At 39.2% G+C, this 25098-nt stretch overlaps 1 protein-coding gene across 1 annotated transcript in view; it reads right to left on the bottom strand.

Annotated features, from left to right (window-relative positions):
• The window catches only part of LOC139733006 (helicase domino-like), a 77193-nt gene extending 57705 nt beyond the window's left edge, over window positions 1-19488 (bottom strand). Inside the window, 11 exon segments of the mRNA XM_071643849.1 lie at window positions 783-986; window positions 2421-2499; window positions 2780-3039; window positions 4196-4394; window positions 7660-7800; window positions 8257-8442; window positions 9785-9966; window positions 10378-10503; window positions 10939-11230; window positions 11508-12617; window positions 19283-19488. Coding sequence (XP_071499950.1) covers window positions 783-986; window positions 2421-2499; window positions 2780-3039; window positions 4196-4394; window positions 7660-7800; window positions 8257-8442; window positions 9785-9966; window positions 10378-10503; window positions 10939-11230; window positions 11508-12602 — 2764 coding nt within the window. The 5' untranslated portion in view covers window positions 12603-12617; window positions 19283-19488.
• Window positions 19489-25098: the final 5610 nt, after the last annotated feature.

Consider the following 25098-nt stretch of genomic DNA (forward strand, 5'->3'; position numbering starts at 1 on the left):
CACTTTTTGCCACTGCGGAAATATGTGTCTTGCACATTAACATATTCAGATGAACATCTGTACTTAATTTCATAAAAATTGATCAAAAACTGTGGGAGGAGTTCGCGACGCAAGATTTGTACCCATTTTTGCCCATAATATGCCGTTACCATGGCAACGTACTTTTGGGTACTGTCAAAAAATACGTCTTGCACATCTACAACCCAAGGCACACATCTGTGCCAAGTTTTATGGGAATCGGTTGAAAACTGAGGAAGTAGTTCGCGACGCAAGATTTGCAACGGACCGACCGCCCGACCGCCCAACCGCCCGACCGTCCGCTGATTCCTATATACCCCCTTCAAACTTCGTTTGGCGGGGGTATAATAAGAATGATTTATGTTTCTGTAAAAGGGTCCTATCTTTTTATGGACTGTAATGAAGCACACACATTGGACATCCACTACAGACGGATATGATAAGATATGAATACTGAAGCACACATGTTGGACATCCGCTACAGATGGATATGAGAAGAGAAGAATACAAATACACCTCGTACATGTACTGTAAAACGAGGAATGTTTGGGTGCATTCTAATTTTGTGAATTTCGCGAGAGCCAAGATTCGCGAAATTAAAATGCACATGAAAGTTCTTGTCTACACTATATGCATTGCATGTTAAGAGCAACTCGCAAAAATTTCACGTCGCGAAAAAAGACTGTCAGCTCCAATTCACAAAAATTTAATGCCGCAAAAATATTGTGTTTTACAGCACTGTCTCAAGAATATTCCAGGCTAACCTTCAGATGTTAGCTCCTCTTCTTCCTCACTCTCATCACCAGAGTCAGGCAATTCAAAGTCCTCGGCGTAGGCACCCTCGTACTGCTTTAGAAGCTCCTCAATGGGGATTTCCCCCTCGGCAGCGAGGTCGTCGAGCTCTGCTTTGTGATCAACAGCGCCCTCGGCTTCCTCCTGTTCGTCTAGGGTTTCCTCATCATCGATCTCTGAAAGTAGAGATAAAAAGTTTGATTGCAGTAGTGTCATATGCACACATAGAAACTGGCATTTTGTAATGTTGTGATACATATATCCGAGACAGAAAACATTTGTAGAAAAAAAAACTAGAAATGTCGCTACGGCGACTGGTGTATGCCTCCGCAATAATGCATGGTTCTCCTAATAGGTCTATAGTACAATGTCTTGACAATGTGTGATGACAGTTTCACACAATTGGCAAAATATTAAAATGACAGGTTTGCGCAAATGTGCTGAATGTTCACTTTCCTAGAACTAGGTTCAATTGGATGAATGATTAAAATGTCAGAGTGCAGGTATTTGGGGGAACTGATGATTTTTACTTGACTTTTGACCCTTTTATAAGTTTATGCATTGAGTAATTTTCAAGGTATTGAGAAAAAGTATAATTTCAGTATCAAATGGTAAAATAGTATCTAAACCTGGCCTTTGATCTTTGACCTCACAGTTCCAAAGATAATCACTGTTAGGTAGAACATGCATAAATATGTAAGTTTCATGATAATACCTTGAGTTACTTTTGAGATATGGAGGAAGAAGAGCAATTTAGCACTTTCACTTGACCTTTGACCTTTTGGCAAGAAACTTCCCACAGAATATATATTGGGTTATACATGCATACATCAAGTTTTAAAAAAAAATCCTTCAGGCATTGCATAAATATAAGGAAAGTAGTGATATTTTGAGGAGTTGACCTTGACCTTTGACCCCCTGACCTTTGACCCATGACCCCCAACTTCCCTAGATAATCACTGCCCATTGGTACATGCATATATACTAAGTTCCATGAAGATACCTTGAACCATTTGCGAGATATGGAGAAAAACATGAAATTTCAACCTTTTTTCACAAAATAACCTGTGACCTTTGACCTTTGACCCCGTGACCCTAAAATCCAAACAAAGTATTATCCCCCCAGGATATACCCTCATACCAAGTTTGATACAAAACCACCTCACGGTTCTTGAGAGATCGACAAAAACAAAACGGGACGGACGTACGGACGGACGGACGGACGACCCGAAAACATATGCCTCCGGCCACTTCGTTGGCGGAGGCATAAAAATGCTCGACTATCATAACTCATAAAGCAGGTCTACTCATCTGTTTTCAACATTTCAGGGATACATAGTGGAAAGTTCATTTCCATGTCCCTTTTGAACATACTCACTTTGTACAGAAAGAAAGTCAAGTCTGAAATATCAACAATTCTTGTTTAATTCACAGGATTTGTGTTTTCTGTTTGATTCAAATCACAAAAATTCTGTTCACTTCACAGGATTTGGCAGTCACACACACATCAAGAGAGAGATTATGAAATTCAGTGGACCTCTACCCACTTTTAAAGTCCATGTCTTAATATACAAAGTTTTACTTTTTTTGAAGTTTTCTGGTGTACTTACGCTCCTCTCGGTCGTCATCCGCAGAAAAGTCCTCATCATCTTTGCTTTCTGTAGCAGTCTTGCTCTCTGATGATGAGGCCTGATGAATGAAATATTAAGACAGATAATGGTTGGAGAATTTTATCTTCAGTTTTAACAGATGTCTGTAATGAGAGTTCACACAACACATACACAATAAAAATGGTCAAATAGCCCAAGGGATAAACATAAATACATGCACCAGAAGCAACATTCATTTCCTAAGTTAATTCTCTGTCATTTTTTGAAAGGTTTTTTACATAGCTTCAAAGCATGGTTTACATATGGCTCAAACAAAGATTCAAGCTAATGGAACTGTAAGAAAAAGAGCCGTCACATACCATATCCCTGAGAGATCCATCTGGCTGGTCCTCCGACTGCTTGGACTTGTCACTGTTCCCTGAGCTTCGCCGCCTCCTTTCTTTCTCCTGGGCCTCCTGCAGGGAGCTGAGGAGCTCCTCGATGGGAAGCTCGCTCTCTCGCTGCAGGAGCTCAACCTCGTCCACGCCCGACTCGAGCCGGTCCTTGGCCGCCTGCTTCTCCTCCACATCGATAGTTTCCTCATCGTCGCTATCCTCCTCTTGGGGTTGGAACTCGGCATCTGGCAGTTACAACATTCAAACAACACTGTCACACTGGGCCCAGCAGAGTAGAAAGAGGTAATATACTAATAGGTACTGGCGTGCTATCTCGCAATACTCGCAATGGTCCCATGCTCACATAGCCATCTGGAGTACTGGGAATGTTGGAATACAGTAATTCAAGTTGTGCACTGAGCAGCATAACCCGAGAATGAGTAGATACCATTTACTTTGCGGAGTGTTTTACGAGCCAACAAACACTGGAAGTCTGCCAACCCCTGCCACTCCAAACATGTCTCACTTTAAAGGGGTAGTACAGTATTGGTGGAGATGAGAATTGGGTTTTTAACTTTTTGCAAGATACCAAGAAAACACTTATTATATAGTACAGAGCATACCAGTTGAAGAGGAATTCAAAGTTTATTTGATGAAAATCGGGTTTGGAATACCTGAAACATCCAAAAACAAAGTAAAACAAAGCGATCGTAATAAAGTGTGGGTTCCACACTTTATTAGAATCGCTCTTTTTTGGATATCTCAGCCATTCCATAACCAATTGTCATCAAATAAACGTTGAATTCCTCATAGAATTACATGCTCTTTCATATTTTATAAGAGGTTTCTCATTATCTCACCAAAAAATGTTAGAAACCTGAAATTACGTCTCCACCAGAACTGTACGATCCCTTTAACTGCATCTGGCTAATAACAAATACTACTGTGAGGATAGCATTGTAAGACCAGTAAATTACACACATCCCATAATCAGTGATCCTTAAATTCTCATTTGATGAGAACCTAAAACAAGAACCAAGCTATACAAAAACCTTTCGATTCATTGAAAAAACATGTCATTTGACATCTTCACAAGTTATACAAAATGTTCTCAACCATCTTGTATGGTCTCAAGTGTAACAACATCTCATTACAAGTGATATCTTCCCATCTGGGGAATAGATTTTACAGAAACATGAGAGCATAGAAGGGTTGTCCTGCACATTATTGAAATTCAGGTAAAAATGCAAACCCCTTATCCTCACTTCATCCTACTCTTTCAATACCACTACTGGTGATCAAAATCTTTCGTATTAAATATCTAGTTTGATGGGTGGAACAGGCATAAAATCACATCAGGTCTCTATCTGAATGAACATTTAGAGCAGAGGCTGGACTCACCATCACCTTCCGCCCCATGGTCAGAGAGAGGACTGGACCCCAAGGAGCCATGGACCGATGACCCCGCTGTGCTGGTGTTGAGGCCCTCTGTCAGCCAGGACGAATACTTCTCTGTCTGACCCACGATGAAGTCTAGCTGGAGATCGAGAGCCTTCTTACGGCGTTCATCTAACCTGCTCTGTTGCTTATATTGCACGACCTAAACAGGGTTTAAAAAAACAAACAAACACGTTGGCCCTGTGTATAAATCAGACCTCAAGTGACAAGCATCTGTATTACATTCCCTTACTACAGCTAATCACAAACCAGTTTTCTTCTCAGCATGCTAACAACACATTGTCGTCAGCCAAAGGAAAATCATACTGTCTACGGAATCATTCAATATCCGTTAAGAATTTCACACACTATTCGCTTCTGCTAAATGTAAGAGCCGTAACTACGAAGTAGTATGTAACAAGGAAAAGTAGAAATTACGCAGTGCGTAACATATGTCCCCGCCGGAAGTAGCATTTTGTAACAAAATGTGCAATATAGGTAAAAAATCAAGGTCAAAGGTCAAAGAAGTCAAAGGTCAAAATTCTGTGTAGAAGTTTTGAAGCCCTCACCTAGTGCCATCACATAAAGCAAATGGAATCGAAATTGGGTTAGAAATGGCGAAGGAGTAGCATTTTGTAGCCAATGTACAATATAGGTCAAAAATCAAGGTCAAAGGTCAAAGAAGACAAAGGTCAAAATTCTGTGTAGAAGTTTTGAAGCCCTCACCTAGTGCTATCACATAAAGCAAACGGAATCGAAATCGGGTTAGAAATGGCGAAGGAGTAGCATTCTGTAGCAAAATGCACAATATAGGTCAAAAATCAAGGTCAAAGGTCAAAGAAGTCAAAGGTCAAAATTCTGTGTAGAAGTTTTGAAGCCCTCAACTAGTGCCATCATATAAAGCAAACGGAATCGAAATCGGGTTAAAAATGGCGAAGGAGTAGCATTTCGTAGCAAAATGTACAATATAGGTCAAAAATCAAGGTCAAAGGTCAAAGAAGTCAAAGGTCAAAATTCTGTGTAGAAGTTTTGAAGCCCTCACCTAGTGCCATCACATAAAGCAAACGGAATCGAAATCGGGTTAGAAATGGCGAAGGAGTAGCATTTTGTAGCAAAATGTACAATATAGGTCAAAAAATCAAGGTCAAAGGTCAAAGAAGTCAAAGGTCAAAATTCTGTGTAGAAGTTTTGAAGCCCTCACCTAGCGCCATCACATAAAGCAAACGGAATCGAAATCGGGTTAGAAATGGCGAAGGAGTAGCATTTTGTAGCAAAATGTACAATATAGGTCAAAGGTCAAGGTCAAAGGTCACGACTGAAATTCTGTGTAGAAGTTTCAAAGCTCCCATGTAGTGCTATCATATAAAGCAAACAGAATCAAAATTGGCTCATAAATGACAGAGAAGTAGCAAATTGAAGATTTTGATCACACACGGACGCACACACGGACACACGGACACACGGACACACGGACGGACGGACGGACAGACGGACGGACACACGGACACACACACGTACGGAGCCCGTTTCATAGTCCCCTGCTCGAACTCGTTCGGCGGGGACAATAATGTACTGTGTACCACTTGGTATAAGATAATGCCTTATGTAATGTGCTACACAAAGTCATTGAGGAGACACTTTTTCAACTTTTTGTCCCCGCCGAACGAGTTCGAGCAGGGGACTATGAAACGGGCTCCGTACGTGTGTGTGTCCGTGTGTCCGTCCGTCTGTCCGTCCGTCCGTCCGTGTGTCCGTGTGTCCGTGTGTCCGTGTGTGCGTCCGTGTGTGATCAAAATCTTCAATTTGCTACTTCTCTGTCATTTATGAGCCAATTTTGATTCTGTTTGCTTTATATGATAGCACTACACAGAATTTCAGTCGTGACCTTTGACCTTGACCTTTGACCTATATTGTACATTTTGCTACAAAATGCTACTCCTTCGCCATTTCTAACCCGATTTCGATTCCGTTTGCTTTATGTGATGGCACTAGGTGAGGGCTTCAAAACTTCTACACAGAATTTTGACCTTTGACTTCTTTGACCTTTGACCTTGATTTTTTGACCTATATTGTACATTTTGCTACAAAATGCTACTCCTTCGCCATTTCTAACCCGATTTCGATTCCGTTTGCTTTATGTGATGGCACTAGGTGAGGGCTTCAAAACTTCTACACAGAATTTTGACCTTTGACTTCTTTGACCTTTGACCTTGATTTTTGACCTATATTGTACATTTTGCTACGAAATGCTACTCCTTCGCCATTTTTAACCCGATTTCGATTCCGTTTGCTTTATATGATGGCACTAGTTGAGGGCTTCAAAACTTCTACACAGAATTTTGACCTTTGACTTCTTTGACCTTTGACCTTGATTTTTGACCTATATTGTGCATTTTGCTACAGAATGCTACTCCTTCGCCATTTCTAACCCGATTTCGATTCCGTTTGCTTTATGTGACAGCACTAGGTGAGGGCTTCAAAACTTCTACACAGAATTTTGACCTTTGTCTTCTTTGACCTTTGACCTTGATTTTTGACCTATATTGTACATTGGCTACAAAATGCTACTCCTTCGCCATTTCTAACCCAATTTCGATTCCATTTGCTTTATGTGATGGCACTAGGTGAGGGCTTCAAAACTTCTACACAGAATTTTGACCTTTGACTTCTTTGACCTTTGACCTTGATTTTTTACCTATATTGCACATTTTGTTACAAAATGCTACTTCCGGCGGGGACATATGTTACGCACCGCGTAATTTCTACTTTTCCTTGTTTTAAAAATAGAATCACTGTATCTGCAGTTTGTTGAGTTAACAGGTAGATATTGATTTCCAGCAATCTGAAGAGACAACTTGAAAGGCGTTTAGCAGGATGAAGAAAAGAGAAATATATTGTGCCATGATCCATTGCTGCAAATGCTACAGTTGAATAAGCAAAGACAGAAGCAGTCATGACCCGAGTGATAATCTAGCCACCACCAAAATGGGGGTAGGTGTGGGAAGATCCACACCTTCCATTCCCACAGTGGCAATGATACAATGTAGCATCTTGGTATATACTCCATACTTACATCGACAGTATGTCAATTTTCTACTTGCCATCATCTCTGGCTGTGGCATGACAATTAACACAAAGACCTAATGATATCAACTTCAGAAATGATGCCTATTCCGATTTTGTACGAAGTAACAATGTGACACAGAAAAGGGAGCATATGAAAATTGCAAGATTGAAATATTACACAACTGTAACCTGAGGGGACAGTGAAGATACATATTTGCAAAGCATTTTCATCTTTACATTTACAAACTTCACTGCAAAACACACAAGGATTTTTGGTTATACAATCTCTGCGCTTAGACACTCTCCAACTTTTTTGAAGCTGATTGTACATAACTTCTTTGACGCACAGAAGCCGTCCTTACTTTTTCAATGTTGGCCCAGAAGGCTTTGATCTCCTTGGCAATGTTCCCAGCGATCTTCTTGAGCTTCTGGACCTCCTCCTTCTCCGCCCTCAACTCCTTGGCCTCCTGCTCCTGGTGATACTTGGCCACGGCTCGCACCAACTGCCATAGACAATGGACAGAGATGCAGAAGCTGTGAGGAATTCCTCTAATGTTTGGCATTGACACAGTGAATGCTGAACACAAAAGCGACTACATGCTATTTCTTTGTCTCATTTCTAGACTTTACTACATGTTATTGCAAGTCATCATCTAGAAGGTCTGAAGAGCAACTAAGGCTGTAAAACACACCCAAGTATACTAATGAGTAATACTACACATTCTATAAAAAATCTACAAACTCAATGATGGTAAGTTTTAATTCTTCTGAAAAACAATGAAATTCCAATATAACTTGAACTGGTCTTTTTGTTGATTTTATTTTATCTATTTATTTTTTTTTTACAGCCAGCACACAGAAATGGGACAGGAATTTCACTCAAAGCCTGTCAAATGTGCATCGTATAACGATGAAGTGCATGAACACAACAATGTGGTCCCTCATGAATGACAACTCACCTTTCGGGCAGCGTTCTTCTTCCACCTTCGTTCCTGAGCAAAGTCTGCTGCCAGCCACTGCATCTCTTCCAAGAGGTAGTCCCAGTGGGTCTTGTGCCGAGGCGGTTCCTGGACTCGGGGCAGACGCTTGGCAGACCACAGGCCTTCCTTCCTCAGCTCTGCTATCCTCTGCATCACCTGGGCTTCCTGTGTTTACAGAGCAGAAAGAATCTTGAATCACAGGAAACTGCAGAGCTGCCAACATTCACACATCAAAATCAGGGAGACGCCAAAAAGCTGCCAGGGAGATACCTGTGTGTTACATGCAACTCAACAGGCAAAACATTTCTAAATCAGGGAGATTTTCATTTCCCCTCATACAAACATAAAAAAATATCAGTTTTCATGAAGCCTCATGCAGAATAAGGGGGAATTGAAGCTCTGAGACTTGATACATGTCCTCTAGAATGACAATCAATCATTATGAAGTCATTCTTGTATTCTATCCAGGGTGGTCCACTATGGGTTTCAGCATGTCGCTGCAACATGCTCAAATTCTTGCGCAACATCCTCAAATCTTGTGTAACATCCTCAGAAGTCAGCAACATGTTGTGCAATATCCTCAAGAATTTGCAACAAGCTCAAGATAAAACGTATTCAAAATGTGAAAAACGTATGCAAAAGATAAGAAACCTCAAACTACCTGGTACTCAGATATTTGTGTGCAAAACATGAGAGAGAACATTGAATGTGAGCAACACAAAGAGAGATAACCTGCGAAATATTGCTCACTACGTGCTCGTGATGTGCGATCCGCGCACATACAATTTCTGCAATATTCTCAGATTCTGAGCTTGCAACATGCTCAAATTTCAAGTTGTGAACCACCCTGTCTATCTAATGTTTTTCTCCCCTTTACCTTAGGACATCAAAATTCAATAAGTTCATCTATGAATGTTTATACAGTAACTAGTGTCAATTTCTGTCAAGATTTAGATATGGGTTGTCTATGACCTGAAACACTGCACCACGTGTAAACATATTCTCAGAATTTTGTGATGACACAGTGATTAAAACAACAGGTAGAACTGACTACCAACCATACAAACTTGGTTGTATCTTCAGTTTGTTACTGCACTGAAGATAGAACAGAGGGAAAACAATTGGAACAGAAAGAGGAATCCATGAAAGAGATTGTAGGAATACCAAAATTCAAGTTACGTCATGAGAAGCATAACCTGAGAGTGTAAAGATGCCACTTTACTTTCTGGAGTGTTTTATACACCAGCAGACACAGAGAATTCTGCCGACCCCTTGCACTCCATCCTCGATGACTGAAACCAACAGAAACATCTCATGCCAACATCCGAACCCGCATGCCTTCCTAAGACTCACTAGCATTCCACCATCCGTGCACCTTGAGATTTAACAGTCAATTTGGGAAATGGATATGTCACTTAGGAGGGACAATAACAATCCCTGCTTCAATCGCATCACCGTCCTCCAAACCTGTTCTGCACTTAAATATGGAGAGGAAAGGTGAACTTACCTGTTTTGCTCTTTCCACGATCATCTCTTGAGAACCTATCGTGTAGTCGTAGACAGCCGACAGAGATTGCTGCCTCGTGGCCTGCCGTTCTCTGATGGCTGCCGCAGAGTGAGGAGATTTGACCGTCTTGGGTACAAGTTGACCAGCTGGTGCACTGACATTCCGCCTGATGGTTTGGAGACCTGTCAAGAGAAGATGTACACAGTTTTCTGATAGGAGCCAGTTTGACAAAGGGGGAGGGGGGGCATCAAAAAAATATTTTCTAACGCTCTTCATTGACTGCCCGACATGTTGGTCTGATCTTCCTTCGCCTACTTCTACTACTACTCGAGGGTTATCTGCCTCTTCAATCCTGAAGATAATTGTTCCCTGATCAAGGTTACCATTTTACAAACACCAATATGCGGCAAGTTTATCAGAGCTATCATCAACAACATTACGTAATTTGGCTGTATGAACCCTAATACATCAGCACAAGTTACAACATGCACATTTCAGCACATTTTCAGCATACCAAATAAAATCATTAGCACGAAATCTAGGACTCAAATGAAGGACTCAAAAATTCCAACAGCAAGAAACAAGCTAATTACCTGAACTAAGCCTGTTATCTGATGCATCTGCAGTGACCTTGGTGAAGGATGGTGCTTTCTCCTCACCATCCGGTCTTTTTGTTGTCGATGGTGTTGCTGGGATTACTGTGATGGTTGGCACAGCACCTGAAGACAAAGACATGTGAAGCAAAGGTTGATAGAGTTATTGGAATGCAGGATCATCATTTGATTGCAACTTTGGGAAAACTGATTACATTGCTTTTATTCTAACTTTTACTTCCTCACCTGTTTGACCTATATGTACATTTGTTCTCTTCCACTATCATGTGCGAAGAGTTTTAAAATATTTGTCATTTGCAATTACATGTCATGCACTACCACAATGCTACTTTTTGAAATTGGCACCCTTGTACACATTACACCACATGTAGGAACAACCAGTGCATTCTTGCTCCTCCAAGTCAGACAACTTGACCCACTACCATGAAAGGTGATGCTTTTTGAGAACAGGTGTATGTAGAACTTTTTAAAGGTTGTCTTGTGTTTCTGGGCTATACACAAATATTCAAATAAGATATACAACGATAGAAGATCACTCACCTGCAGTAGGTACTTCTGCCTTGGTCACAACGTCGACGCCACCCAGGCTCAATTTGATAGAACGCTCTTCGCCCGATTCATTGAGACCAGCTTGGCTGCTCGTTCTCTTGCGGGACTCCACAGGAGCAGGGCTGGCCGGCACTGGTTGGGCCTTCTTGACAGTCTCCTCGGCCGCACCATCCCTTTTCTTCAGCTGGGCGGAGAGAGCTGTGACCTCCGGCGGCAGTTGAGTTGAAATGGCCACAGGGGTACTTAGAGGTACATTGCTTGTTCCAGAGGTAATAACTTTCACCTGCAAATTGTGAGTATAACAGTGAGTGCAGCTTTCTGAACTACACAAAGCTAGTCTAATCATACACATGAATTCAAAATAGGTATAAATCAAAGACGAAGAGAGTAGATAAGAAGATATAACTTAATATACAAAAATATGACCTTTACATATTACTCTATGAAATAATGCCTCTAACATCCTTCTTTATGCATCTCCTGATATTATCACCCATACAGAGATGCATTTTACAGTTTCAATGTAAAGGTAACAAAACAGGAATGTCTGCATCACTCACCTCATCGTTTATATTGCGCTCCTGAACCTTTTCCTCAAGTTGCTTACTCTTCAGGAAAGTTTGTAAATGTAGATCCGGTTGTTTTTTCTTCCATAATAAATAGTCCATCATATTGTTACCTTGCTGAAGGAAGAAAAGTTCCATCAGTTTTTCAGAGTTTGAGTTTTGCAACTCTTTCAGAGTTTTTCTCTTTTCCTCAAGAGTTTTTCTCCGTAGTTCCACCACCTTTAGTGGTGGCTCCTCGTCTGTTACGCTCATGGTTGTTTTCCTTAACAGGGATTTCACTGGACTGGACGGAAGAGGGTTTGTCCGCGAAGGGCTGATGGGGTGGGATGAGGGGGTGCCGTATCTCACAGGGCTGTGACTCCCTGGTATAGGTCCCCTGGTAGGGCTGTGACTGCTGTGTCTCCTCGGGGGACTTTTCTGGTTTGGCGAACTTAATACGCCGCCCGGTCCTTGCTCGGCAGAAAAGTTCCTTACTGGAGAGACCCTGTCACTCGACCCTTGGCCAAGATGGTGCACCGTCCCCAAGGGCTGCTGGTTGGGAGGAGGGAGAGGTTGTACTGCGATGGGCTCACAGAAATTTGAGCCGCTGACAAGCTGGCGTCCATACACATCCTGAAATGCAAATGGATCTGCCACACTGCCGGGGGATCTCAAACTGACATGGGCAAATCCTGTTCTTGGGTCGATCACATTCCTCACAGGTGATGACACGACTTGCCGCTGTGTCGCTGCGGGCGATCTTTGTCCCGCTTGCTGGACTTGGTATTCCCCAAATGGCATTAATTCAGGAGAGAAAACTTGAAGTGGGTGTCCCTGGACATGTAAAGCCACCGATGTAGGTGTTCCCTGAGTGGGAAAAGCACTGTGGCTGCCAGCCACGGCTTGTAGGACTTGCAGCTGTGATGGTTGAGCTGGCTGAGCCACAGACACTGACAAGCGTTGTGGTCTGATAGCCAAACCACCACCACGCAGCGCTGCACCGAGAACAACCTGCTGCAGCTGGGTGTCCAAGGAGATGACTCCCTGTCCTTCACTGACCTCTCCTGATGTCCCAAAAGGGTTATGACCAGATCCTTCCTCTCTCTGCATTATTCCCTAGCAGCCCTGCAAAGAATGATAACAAATACGCCATGATCACACACAATTCTAGAGAACATCTTTTAAAGGGGACATCACGCACTATTTAAAGCATCTACAATCTGGCAGAACTAAATATAGTGTTTCCAGTTTTCCACATGGCATGCAACAGGCAGAATACTGATAAAACTTCTCCAATTCATTGTGATTTTATATCTCTGGTTACTCCATTTTTATACAGCATATGGTCCACATGGAGTAAAAATCCTGAAAGACTTTAAAAACACAAACCTATCTTCAGCTGAAAAATTAAAACCATACACAAAATAATGGCAACGGCTATCAATCAGATCTGTTATAAGATATCACATCTGTACATACTTTGAATTGTGCCCCCATTGCTGTAATTGTATAATGACACTTCAAAGCCATTGCATTCAGTTTTTACCCAAGGATGTGAATGATATCAGATATCTACAAGTAATACTAGTTTTATGTAAAAAAAAAAAAAAAAATCATTTAAAAAGTATACAAGAACACTAAATTTCATCAGCATTGTCTAAGCAACACAAAGTAACTACTCAAACAGGCAAAAGTATCATACACAGTACAAAAGTACACCACATGTGCATGCAAACATGTGCATTTGCAATGACATCACTAACTTCTGTGTACATTTTTAAAACAAAAATCACTTGAAGTGGAACTACACATACACATGTTCCATGCATTTCAAAATGAAAAGTGCATTAAGGGGGGGGGGGGGGGGGGTCGACCACTTGTGTAGTGAGGAAACACATATAGACATACTGTAGCTAACATGATTTTTTTTGAGAGAGAGATAGAGAGGAAAAAAAATGCCAACTTTCATCTTTTCTGGTATTGATGACTATCAAACACCAAGGAGGGATATGGTCAGTAATGAGACCATCAGAAACCTGATTGGCACAACATCCATCATACACCAAATTAAAACAACAAGAAGTCAAATGGTTTGGTCATCTCACAAGAAAGTTCCCCTAGCCAGCTGACTTTTTTCATGTTGGCCCCACGGCCCCCAGAAGGCAGAAGAAGCACCGGAGAGACCCAGTGTCGAACAACCCAAGAACTCACGACCTGCAACTACAGTTGTAGTCCATGCAACCTGTCTTGGAGCAGAAAGGGGCAAGTCCAAGATAACACGCGCGTTACGTATGGGACATTCGGAGACTTTTATGACCTGAAAAATAGTGTTAATGGCCTTTGATCATATTGAACTTTATCATGGTGATTGATATCTAGGAGAAGTATAATCATGTAAAAAATTGAGAAAAATGACCATGACAATTATTCCAGAAGAGAAAATATGTGCCGTTACGTATGGGACCAGAAAAATTTTGTTCTTTTGAACATTTTTTTCAACCTCAAAACTCTCTGAAAGTATTTCATTCTACAACCTGTAACTCACTGTGATGAAAGTCACAACACTCAAGATTATCACAGGTAAGTTTCATGTCATTAGGCAAAAAGCTCTAATTACAGATTCTAATTAAAGACAGACATGACATGTTTCGTATGGGACAGTTACGTATGGGACACTTTGTCCCCTATTCATTTAGTGTGTGAAGAACCATGTTTATGGGTATTTTGCATAATTATTGAAGTAAAATCAGTTGAAACTACTCAAATACTGATCCAGATTGTCAAGGAAACAATATTCCCCAAATATTCACCATCATAGTCAAATTCAATCATATTTTTATATTTTTATGACCAACCTGAGTATGCATGCCCTTTGTCCCCCATTCGTTTAGTGTGTGGAGAACCATGTTTATGGGTATTTTGCAAAATAATTTTGCAAAATACCCATAAACAAATTTTTGCATAATCATTGTGGTGGAATCTGTTGAAATTACTCAAATACTGATTCAGATTGTCAAGGGAACAATATCCCACAAATATTTACCATCATAATCATATTCAATCATTTTCTATATTTTTTATGACCAACCTGAGTATGTATGCCCTATTTTTATCAGGATAGTTACTACTAAAAAATTGAATAGTTTAAAGTGTTTACTTCCATTGAAGAAGGGCAGTTTGCCATTTGGTTTCAGCAAAAAACAACTTGACACAAGAAATATTAATTTCAATAAATAAACAATACCTGCTGCGTGGAATTCCAGTAATCGAATAGATGTATGATGTCTGTCTGGCAGTCAGGTCATTGAATTGAGTCACACCTCAGTATGTATACCCATGAATTTTGTTGTGGCTACTACTGAAAACTGAATAAGGACAATTTGTGCATCACTTGCAATAAAAAAAAAAAAAAATCATTTTACTTTATCTTTTTAATATCACAACCGTTTCAAATTGGATCTCCATCAAATTAACTTTGAATTCCTCTAGTCTTAGAATTGTACGCTCTTTAATAATTCATATCATTGGTTTCCAGTCATCTCATAAAATGTTGAAAACTGAATCCCCATTTCTACAAAAACTATACCATCCCTTTAAAGGGATGGTACAGTATTGGTGGAGATGAGAATTGGGCTTTTAACTTTTTGCGAGGTACCAAGAAAACACATATGATATAGTACAGAACATACCATTTTAAGAGGAATTCAAAGCTAATTTGATGAAAATCGGGTTCGGAATGACTGAAACATCCAAAAACAAAGTAAAACAAAGCGATCGTAATAAAGTGTGGGTCCCACACTTCATTAGAATCACTCTGTTTTGGATATCTCAGCCATTTCAAAGCCAATTATTATCAAATAAACGTTGAATTCCTCATAAAATTATTATGCTCTTTCATATTTCATAAGAGGTTTCTCATTATCTCACCAAAAAATGTTAGAAACCTGAAATTAGGTCTCAACCAGAACTATATCATCCCTTTAATGCTGATTTTCATTGTGTATTTTGCCATCTTCCCTCCCCCTTTCTGAAAATTGTTCACTCAAGTACATTATTGTTTCAAGTGTCTATAACTCAAAAAGTAGCTACAAAGTTGGGATGCTTTCTCCAGGATGATTGACTATTTGTGTACTGAGAGACCTTCCCAGCTAGCTACATGCATTCACATGCAATATGTATGAGGATGTCCCATACGTAACGCATTTGTCCCATACGTAACATTATTTCAATGCCTAATAAAAAATATTGCTTTCACTGTTTTTTCTTTTTTCTATGGTATTTAATTTCTCTGAACAATAAATTAGAACTTTCCAAAAGGGCATTCAAATAACCTTAGCAATTTCAGAAAAAACCTAAAAAAATTACCTCAATTTGTTACGTATGGAACATCTCATGATAGGACACGAGCTAATTTGCATAATCATTTGCATAATCCCTAAATTTTCTTACTAAGTTAAACTATTTGATGAACTTCTTATGTCCACATATTAATCAAATATCATTTGCTTTCCTTTGAATAAATATGAATTTTTATAAATGTCCCATATGTAACGCCGTGTTTTACATTTATGCAAATGAAGCCCTTGAAATTTGCATAAATTTACACGATATCATTTTTTCCTCCATGGAAATCAAAACTTCAACTCATAAGCTTCAAAATGATACCAAATATGTCAATATTGAGCAAAGATGAAATTTTGCCTTGTGAGGGGACCTTATCTCGAACTATCCAGCTAGGCAACATGTGTAAATCTCCCCGTATCGTCTGCAACGGCATGGTACCTGCAGTGTACTGAGCAAGATATGACATCATCGCTCATGAAGGGTGGCAGTGCAAACTGAAGTGGATCTATTACTCGCCACGTACAAGACCCACTAGTCACCTCACGTCAGGAGTATGCAGTATAAAAGCAATTGTAAAGTAGAAAACTGCAATAGCTCAGTTGAAAATCTCAAAAACTCTTAGCTAAGGCATATCCACTGTTCAGAATAACAGGGATTTGGGAGATATTCTAATTTTTCTTACTTTGTATTTTTGAGCTTGTGGTTTAGCATGTGAATTCACTACACTTAATCTAGAACTCAAAAGACATGTTAGAAAACTAGATTATACGCCGTGTAAACTCCCGATTAATTCAAAATGGCTGTCAGTGAAAGACAATGTACCGTTCGCAAACCCTGCATATAATCTTAGTTTACAGTAATTTGTAAATTGTGCATGTCAATGTCGATAACATAGACATAAAGTCTAATTAATAATGATTGTCTTTAATGAGTTTGAGGTGACAAAAATGATGTTAAGTATCAAAACTCAACGTAATCGGCATGTTCACTTTGGCCCAAATTTACGAAGGTGGTACAATAAAAACCATGGTTTAAACCATGGACAATTTGTACGGAGTGTCACGTGTCGCATGGCCAATTCGCTACAAAATAAGTCATTTCGTCGACGAAATGACATTTTGTTAATGTAATGACCGATTTCGAAACGAAATAGGCCATGCAACACTACGCGCTCCATACAAATTGTCCATGGTTTAAACCACAGTTTCAATTGTACCACCTTCGTGAATTAGGGCCATTGTGTTTGCTTTGTTGTGCACCATCTAGTACAGCCTTATCGCGCTTTTACAGCAACTGGGCTGTGTATAGTCAGGAGAGAGCTAAAAATATTTGGCCTCTTCTCTTTCAGGCTCTCTCCACTCCGCTGTGCGCTTGCAAGGTCGTTCCTCGTTGCTGGCTGGCTGAACCACGGCACTGCAGCTGCACTGGCCGTGTGTCTAGCTTGTTTTCCTGCCAACACATGCACAGCGCGTGTAGTCACTGCAAGCTACATGTATCTTACTCTCGTCACCCGTTTATATGTACCCTGACAGCCTCGCTGCGCACTGCAGAAGTATCGAGTAGGTCGTTCGCTTCGGAAATCTAACATTTTGAAGATTGATCTATGCACTTAAAATATCCTCGCACATACACTGCACACACTCGCACATACTAAAAGTAGAATCAAAACACAAATAAAATGCTTGAGAGTTCATTAAAAAAATGCACGAATGAAAATAATGCATGTAGAAACTGCGACTACAAAAACTACTCATTTGATGACATTCCTGGCACACATTGCTGGAAAATTCCATGATAAATGGCAAAATTACAAGGAAAATTTATCTCGTTTTCCAAAAGAGCCACAGCACAGAGGAGCAGATATCCACTTCGGTGGCAACGTAAAGCTTATGAATGGAAGAAAGCAATGATGTCATTTAAAAAGGCATTGTGGGAGAACAACCCGACCAATGAGGGAAAACCTTTCAATAATAGAGATAGCAAGGCGATCATCGACCAATAGGCCTAACGTTACTAACCCCAGTTAGAACAATGTTTGCCGTCGTCTGCTATGATAGGGTAGGGATAAACGACATGGTGTGCGCAGTGTGCTGAGCAAGACATGACGTCATCGCTCATGAACGGTGGGAGTGCAAACCGTAATGTGGGGAATGCATGTCGACTGTTGTCGCAAAAATCAGTCCATCCTCAACTGGTTTTCCTGACTGGACAACAAACTCTACTGCAGCAGTCTCCCGTCCGTCTTCACTAGCAATACCGAGTCATGTTAAGCAGCATGCAACACATGTGCAAAGGAGGCAGAAAATGACACACCACTATTTTATTAAAGGACAAGTTCACCTTTATAAACATAAGGATTAAGAGAATGTAGCAATATTAGTAGAACACATCATTGAAAGTTTGAGGAAAATCAGACAATCCGTTCAAAAGTTATGAATTTTTAAAATTTTTGTGCAGCAACCGCTGGATGAGAAGACTACTGCAGTGTATGAATAACTTGCGTACAACAATATAAGGAAAATATAAAGAGAGTTTCACAAAATTCCATCTTTTGAAAAAAGTACACATTCCCCTGACTCGTTACCGACAAATGTTATGGGCAATATTATTCCCCCTGCCTTTAGAAAGAGGCAAGCCAAGAGCTCTTTTATTATGCGAAAAAAGTGAAAATATGTTGAATTTTCTTTTACATGTTCTTTATACTGTTGTACGCATATGACTCACAAGCTATAATAGTCTCCTCATCCAGCGGTTCCAACACAAAAATTTTAAAAATTCATAACTTTTGCATCGATTGTCCAATTTTCCTCAAACTTTCACCGATGTGTTCTACTAATATTGTTGCATTCTCTCAATCCTCATGTTTATGAAGGTGAACTTGTCCTTTAACCAAGATGAACGAAAGTGGAAAGAAGAAACAAAATTCACACACAAGATCATGAACATTGATGGAAGATTTCATTTGACACTGACTTGTGAATTGTGCTAGAGTAATTCTACAATTTACACATGCAGGATTTGCAGCTTTTTGTGGTACCAAGCAGCATAAATCACACATCACACACTTTTTGAGCATTGCAGCTTTCCCATGCCAACAATGTAACATCTTAGCATACCTATGCACTTTTCATCAGCTAATTCTACAATTTTGATCACATGGGCAAGCTCGCTTCTTATTTTCAGGCACGCAACAAACTCATGTAACATTGCCGATCGCGCGTGCACAAAGGCAAAAGCAAAGCAGTGTGCCCAGCACGGCGACACTGCTACACGGTTGTACGTTTGTGCATCACACCAGAGTACAGATACTGAAGCCATGCAGGCGCCCATACGAGACATGTATAGAATCACCATGTACTCGTCCACGTACCAGTGCGTGTACCTCCATAGACTTTATATAGAGTTCCTTTCCGTGTTTTTGCTACGTACGAGTCTGTCATTCATACCTGCTTTCTAGCGACGAAATCGCCATGAAAGACAGCCCATCCACGGGCCAAAGCCCTCCATCCAGATCAATGATGTCTTTAAGGATAAGTTGGAACCATTTTGGTTGCTTATCCCTTCAGAAAAAATGGAAAAATTCAAGAAGTGCAATTTCCTGAGCAGGACCGACGGCCGATCCCCTGCTCAAGCAATGGCGAATATGTCAATTATGCAAATTAGGGGCGAGATCTTGCTCGTGTGGTGGTCTCTGATTGGTCAGTAAAATTGAGGCGCGGGCAGAGTAAACTGTGCATTTATTGTAGCTCAGAGTTCCGTTGGTTTCATGAGCGTTTTTTGAGAGACTTTTCGATAGAAGGATGGATTTGAAAGTCTCATATAGCTCCTGAGATTTACTGTATATAAAGATTGTTTTTTAATGTGATGACTTCATGAACGGACACCAGGATTATTCAGTCATTTGCCAGAGTACAGTGAGTACTAGCGCTAGTAAGTTTTCATACCAGTTACCCTGACAGGTTTAGGCAGCAATCAAAGGAAAACGCTGCTCTAATGAAGGTGGAAAACATGCTTGCTATCCTTTTAGTCGAGCACTAAATAGGGCTACAATTCGTGTCTAGAGCTGTCCTAAGCAATATAATATTGGCAGCTTGTAATATGTCTCACATATTTAAAAGCTCTTTCTTATCTTCTGTACAAGTCTGGGGTTTCATCATTCTTCTGTACATATCCGGTCGGCTTGACCTAAAAATATAGGGCACCATCGTATTTGCCTCTTTAATATGGCACAAACATTATTGTCAGTTGCAGTAACTGCAGTTTGTATGATAGTAGTCATAAAATAATAAAATATTGCCCAAAACTCTAAATGTCAATACTAGAGTTATCACCATTAAAAAAAAAAATGATTTTGAGCAGTTTTCATTCATTATAAACCTCTTTATGAAACATGAACATGAAAGGTCACGCCTTTTTTGCAAAACACTCAGGTATATGTTACAAGCCGAAAGAGACAGTCTGTACTGAGAACTCGTCAAAAAAGAAGTTGTGGATATGAATTGTGATCAAGAAGTAATATATTAACCTTTTCTATGCCAACGAGTCAAATATGCACACATTTCACACATAAACATGTGGACAGGTAATCAAAAATGTCACACAGAAGGTTAATGGACTTAATGTGCTCTGATAAAATTATATGAGTCGTAGTCAGGCTTATCAAGAAAACTTTGTATATTATCACCTAAATCCGCTGCTCGTAATGGACAATAATAATCAACTTGTTAGGCCTATTCATCTTCTTGAACACTTAAATTAGAGGATAAAATTCTCTGCATAAGATCTGCGAACTTGAACAACAACAGCAAATTAACCACATTAACATCTCTGACCAGAAGGGTAGACTCCAGGATATCCCTAGAGGTCAAGATTCATTTTCACATCACTAATTCAGAAGTTCAAAGAGACTCAAATCTACGAAAATCGAACGAAGAGAATGACACAGGTTTCATCAAGATATTTGTATCTTAGATAATAATATTGTCTGATGTTATAACGGCGCTATAACTATGATGATAAATGCTTTCTTTACCTTTCATGAACATATTCTGAGCAATTCATTACATCTTTTCATAAACCGGTACTATCTTGATTTTTATTTTTGTAGTATTTTGGGACGAAGACAGGGACTTTGATTTGGTTTTTCGTAATGAGAAAGTAAGATCACTAACACACACACACACACACAAAAGGTGAGTTTATGACAAAACGATTAAACGGGAATTCCGGACAAGGTGAAAGTTAATCTGAAAAGGAAGAATAAATCTTTTTAACAGTAACAATTTAATTTGATCAATGTTGGATGAAAATTAAAGCAAGGTGTGAAATTGTATAATGTTTTGCTAATTTTCAGGAAGTAGTTCTTGAACAGTCAATATGAACAGATCTATATGCAAATGGTGAATTGTTGATGTCATCCGCTCACAACTTGAGATGCGGTTTGTATACATCATACTATTCTCATATTTCCAGGGTGTTTTTTTTTTCAAATATAATAATATATATAATAAAACGCAAATATGCTGCAGTCTCAAATCCTGATATATATTTGACTTAATATCATTCTTTGGAAGAAACAGTGTATTCAACCAGGAATAACATTATGTTTTACACTTTAAGAGCAGAAATGTTGAATTTTCGTAATCTTTTTTTTTACACATTCAATGGAATACTGTGAGTTGATCACTCAATTACAATAATTATTCATATCAACTGTTTCGGAACTGTTTCGCAAAAAAAAAGAAAGCGAATCTTTGAAATTTCATAACTTCCTCACTATTAATCCTATGCAGATCATTTATATTCAATATTGTGTTTGTCACATACATTTTTACTGTTTCTATTATAATAGACTAAGGTTTAACTATAATCTGAAATTTCCAGTAATGCCAGTCCATAAAAGTGCATTTTAGTCAATGTTCTAATATGTAATGAAGCTGGATTCGCGTCATTACCATGACAATCGCCATTCCAGCAAGAGTTGCTATCATAGCACCCTGGACCTGGACCCTGGACCCAATCTGTTGGGTAGTGATACCTGGGAGGTGGAAACAGAAGATGTACTAGCTCGCCTTGTACCTATATAGGTGGTGATACATGTATACCACTATAGTAGACGGTTGTGGATAAAGTTCAGTGCCGTCAGTGCCATCAGGGAGGTGACCTCCAGGGATGTCACCTCCCTGGTCCCTTTCACAGTGCCATCTGTAATAGGGGCAGCTCCGAGTGTCATCAGTGCCGTATTATAAAGTGTCATATAGTGATACTGCCCTCATCGTTGAAGGGAGCCTTCACAATGATGGGTGACAAAACTCTATGACACGACCAAAGAGTAGAGAAGCGCTAGCTTTTTTACTCTTTCGACGCATTATGCTCCTGATGCGACGATTGATTTTATTTTCTCCAAGGACAAAGGATTCTTCTTCCGTTTGTCCCTCGGATAGGACATAAAATGGAGGTCCCATGTGTGAGAGAGTCACAACTCATGCACGTAAAAAGATCCCACTTCATTCATTCATAGCAATTGGTGTTTAACCCGGTGAAGTGGTCCCACCTCACATCCAACTGGACCCCATGGAAGACAAGCTAAGCGTAGCTGAATATGGGCTATCCAGCCATCCTCTCAGATGGAAATGAACAAACAAACAAACAAATAGACAAACCGACAAACAAACAAACAAACCACAATCAACTCGCTGATTATTCTTTCACTTTCGGGGAGATCTAAGTTGCAGGAGTCTTTGAAGGGTTCAAGCAGTTGCAGAAAATTAATAATCATCATCCAAATAAGTAATATTCATAAATTTAGCAAGTCCATAAATAAGGAAAATGAAAACTAGAAGTAAGGATTAGGATAATGGTTGTGGTAGGATTTATTTATAGTTTTATGTCATGGTTAAAGGGAACCTAAACCCCAAGAGCAATGTGGACTGACTGAAAGCAGCAACATTAGTAGAACACATCAATGAAAGTTTGAGGAAAATCCGACAATCGATGCAAAATCTATGAGTTTTCACAGTTTTGGTGTTGGAACCTCTGGATGAGGAGACTACTAGAGGTTATGACGTACTTGTGGACAACAATATATTAAATATATATAATGTTAACGCGGGGTTAGAAATAATATTTACGACGGAAAATAGATTATTTGGTTTTGGTGGTATTCACAATTCGGCATTGAATTGTATTATACTATGCCTGTGAGATACGAAATTTATGTTTGTAAAATAAAGAAGATAATACCTCGTTTTGATTTATGTAAAGATAGTATAGGGGAATATTATGAAAAAGAGAAATTTATTGCAAGAAATAATCAAAACTTGCAAGTGTTTCAGAAAAAAATGGTGTCTTTTTAGTTACCTGTTTTCTTGATATGTATCATATTGTATTTGAACTATTATGATGTTATTTGAAATACTATGATGTATTATGTCTGCAGATGAATTTATGTCTGATGTAGAATAATAAATATCTAGTGGAAAAAAAACGATGTAAAGAAAATGTAAAGGGATTTCCACAAAAATTCAGGAAATTAAAAATCAAAAATTTTCAGGAAAATTACACATTCCGTCAACTTTATACTGACATGATTATGTTTAGGGTATGGCAATTTTTAGTGAAGTGCGCCTTCATTATGCTAGAAAAGTGAATTTTGTGGAAATACAAGTGAAAATTACTGTGTTCTCATTCTAAGAAATACCCTAACATTTGTTCTTTTTTATTTTGTGTCGATTTAAGGCTAGTTCTATATTTATACAGGAGAAGTATGAGATTTTTGCCATTTCTTTAGAAGAAATGAATTCGAAATTGTGAGAGCATGACATCCTCACCTCGCTTTTGTGAATATTCATAAGGACTGATCAAGAACATGTTTCAGAAAAAATAGAAATTTCAAAATATCATATCTTCCTTATTTCTCATCCAATTTTTGTCATTTTTGTATTGTTCTGTAGGGAATATTTTTCTCTTTCTTTCATCTATTTTGGGGATGGATTTCTTCTTTAAGTGAGTTGTTGTTGTATTAGGTTTTTTCTTTTTATGAAAACTGCTCGAAGACAATCCGTTGCCATGCTGAAAAATCGGCCTGAAAGATTTTAAGAGTATCAGCAAATGCATCTCATACAATATTGTTAGTATATTATATCGTATATATTATTCTGGGGTAGTTACGTATACCGGTAATGTAATACATATATAATTTGAATATTCATAAGGAATTGTCGAGAAAAAAAAATATATGTATGTATATATATATATATATATATATATATATATATACATAATTATGTATAAATATATATGTATATGTGTGTATATAATATACATATATAAATATATATATTTATATATATGTTTATTTATATATATATATGCACACACATATGTAATCTAAATATATTACTGATACATACCTATATGATTTTGTAGATTTTCACAATTTTCAGTACCGTTTCCATGAACGCTATCCCATCTACTTAGGCACCTTTTAGCCATAATGAAATCTGATTTTAAAGCACATTGATTCTAATTCTCGTTGCCTGATCAGACAGGGTGGTTTATATGCGGTCAGTTTTGGTGCAAACCTAAATCAACAGCAACGATCAGCAGCAAACAAAAAAAAATACTTCAAGTTTTTGGTTTTCCACGAAAATTTGAACATTTTTGCACGATATAGCCGTTATATTTGCTGTGTAGGTGATCTCCCTCGCGTGGACTGTACAGTCAAATAAATTGAGACCGACAGTGGATGTTATACGGAAAAGGAAATCCTATTGAATCCAGACTTTGTAAATCTTTTACTTATTCAGAGATTTGAACGTAGGCCTACTGAACAAAGCATGCAGTCCAACTTTCCATCCCCTTAATCTTGGAACAAAAGCTTTAATAGTGGAACACAGCCCTACAAAAGCATGGGAAACTATTCGCTACGGAACACCGTTTCGGCGGCGGGTTTAGTGCACACTGAACCCGCATTCACTCAGCAGCCTTTCGTCGTCACACGTGGTCACGCAGATACGCTCGCCGGTTTACGTGGAGCTCACGTGACCAGTATCGCACCATCTCTGCAGATTGTACGTGTTTCACAATGCATGCTCTACCTTGCCGCAATCACTACACCGTCTCCCTCTCTCCTCTCTCGCGTTGGTATATATTTCACTGTCTCTCCCATGTGTTTCTCCATCATACTCATTGCTGTCAATCTGTAAAAACATGAGCATGACGTATCATGTTGTATCGCAGCACTGAGATTTTCCGGGAAGGA

Source organism: Diadema antillarum, unplaced genomic scaffold (genome assembly GCF_040938485.1).
Source record: "Diadema antillarum isolate AM-2024a unplaced genomic scaffold, OU_Dant_1.0 seq00000459_RagTag, whole genome shotgun sequence".
NCBI classification, from domain to species: domain Eukaryota; kingdom Metazoa; phylum Echinodermata; class Echinoidea; order Diadematoida; family Diadematidae; genus Diadema; species Diadema antillarum.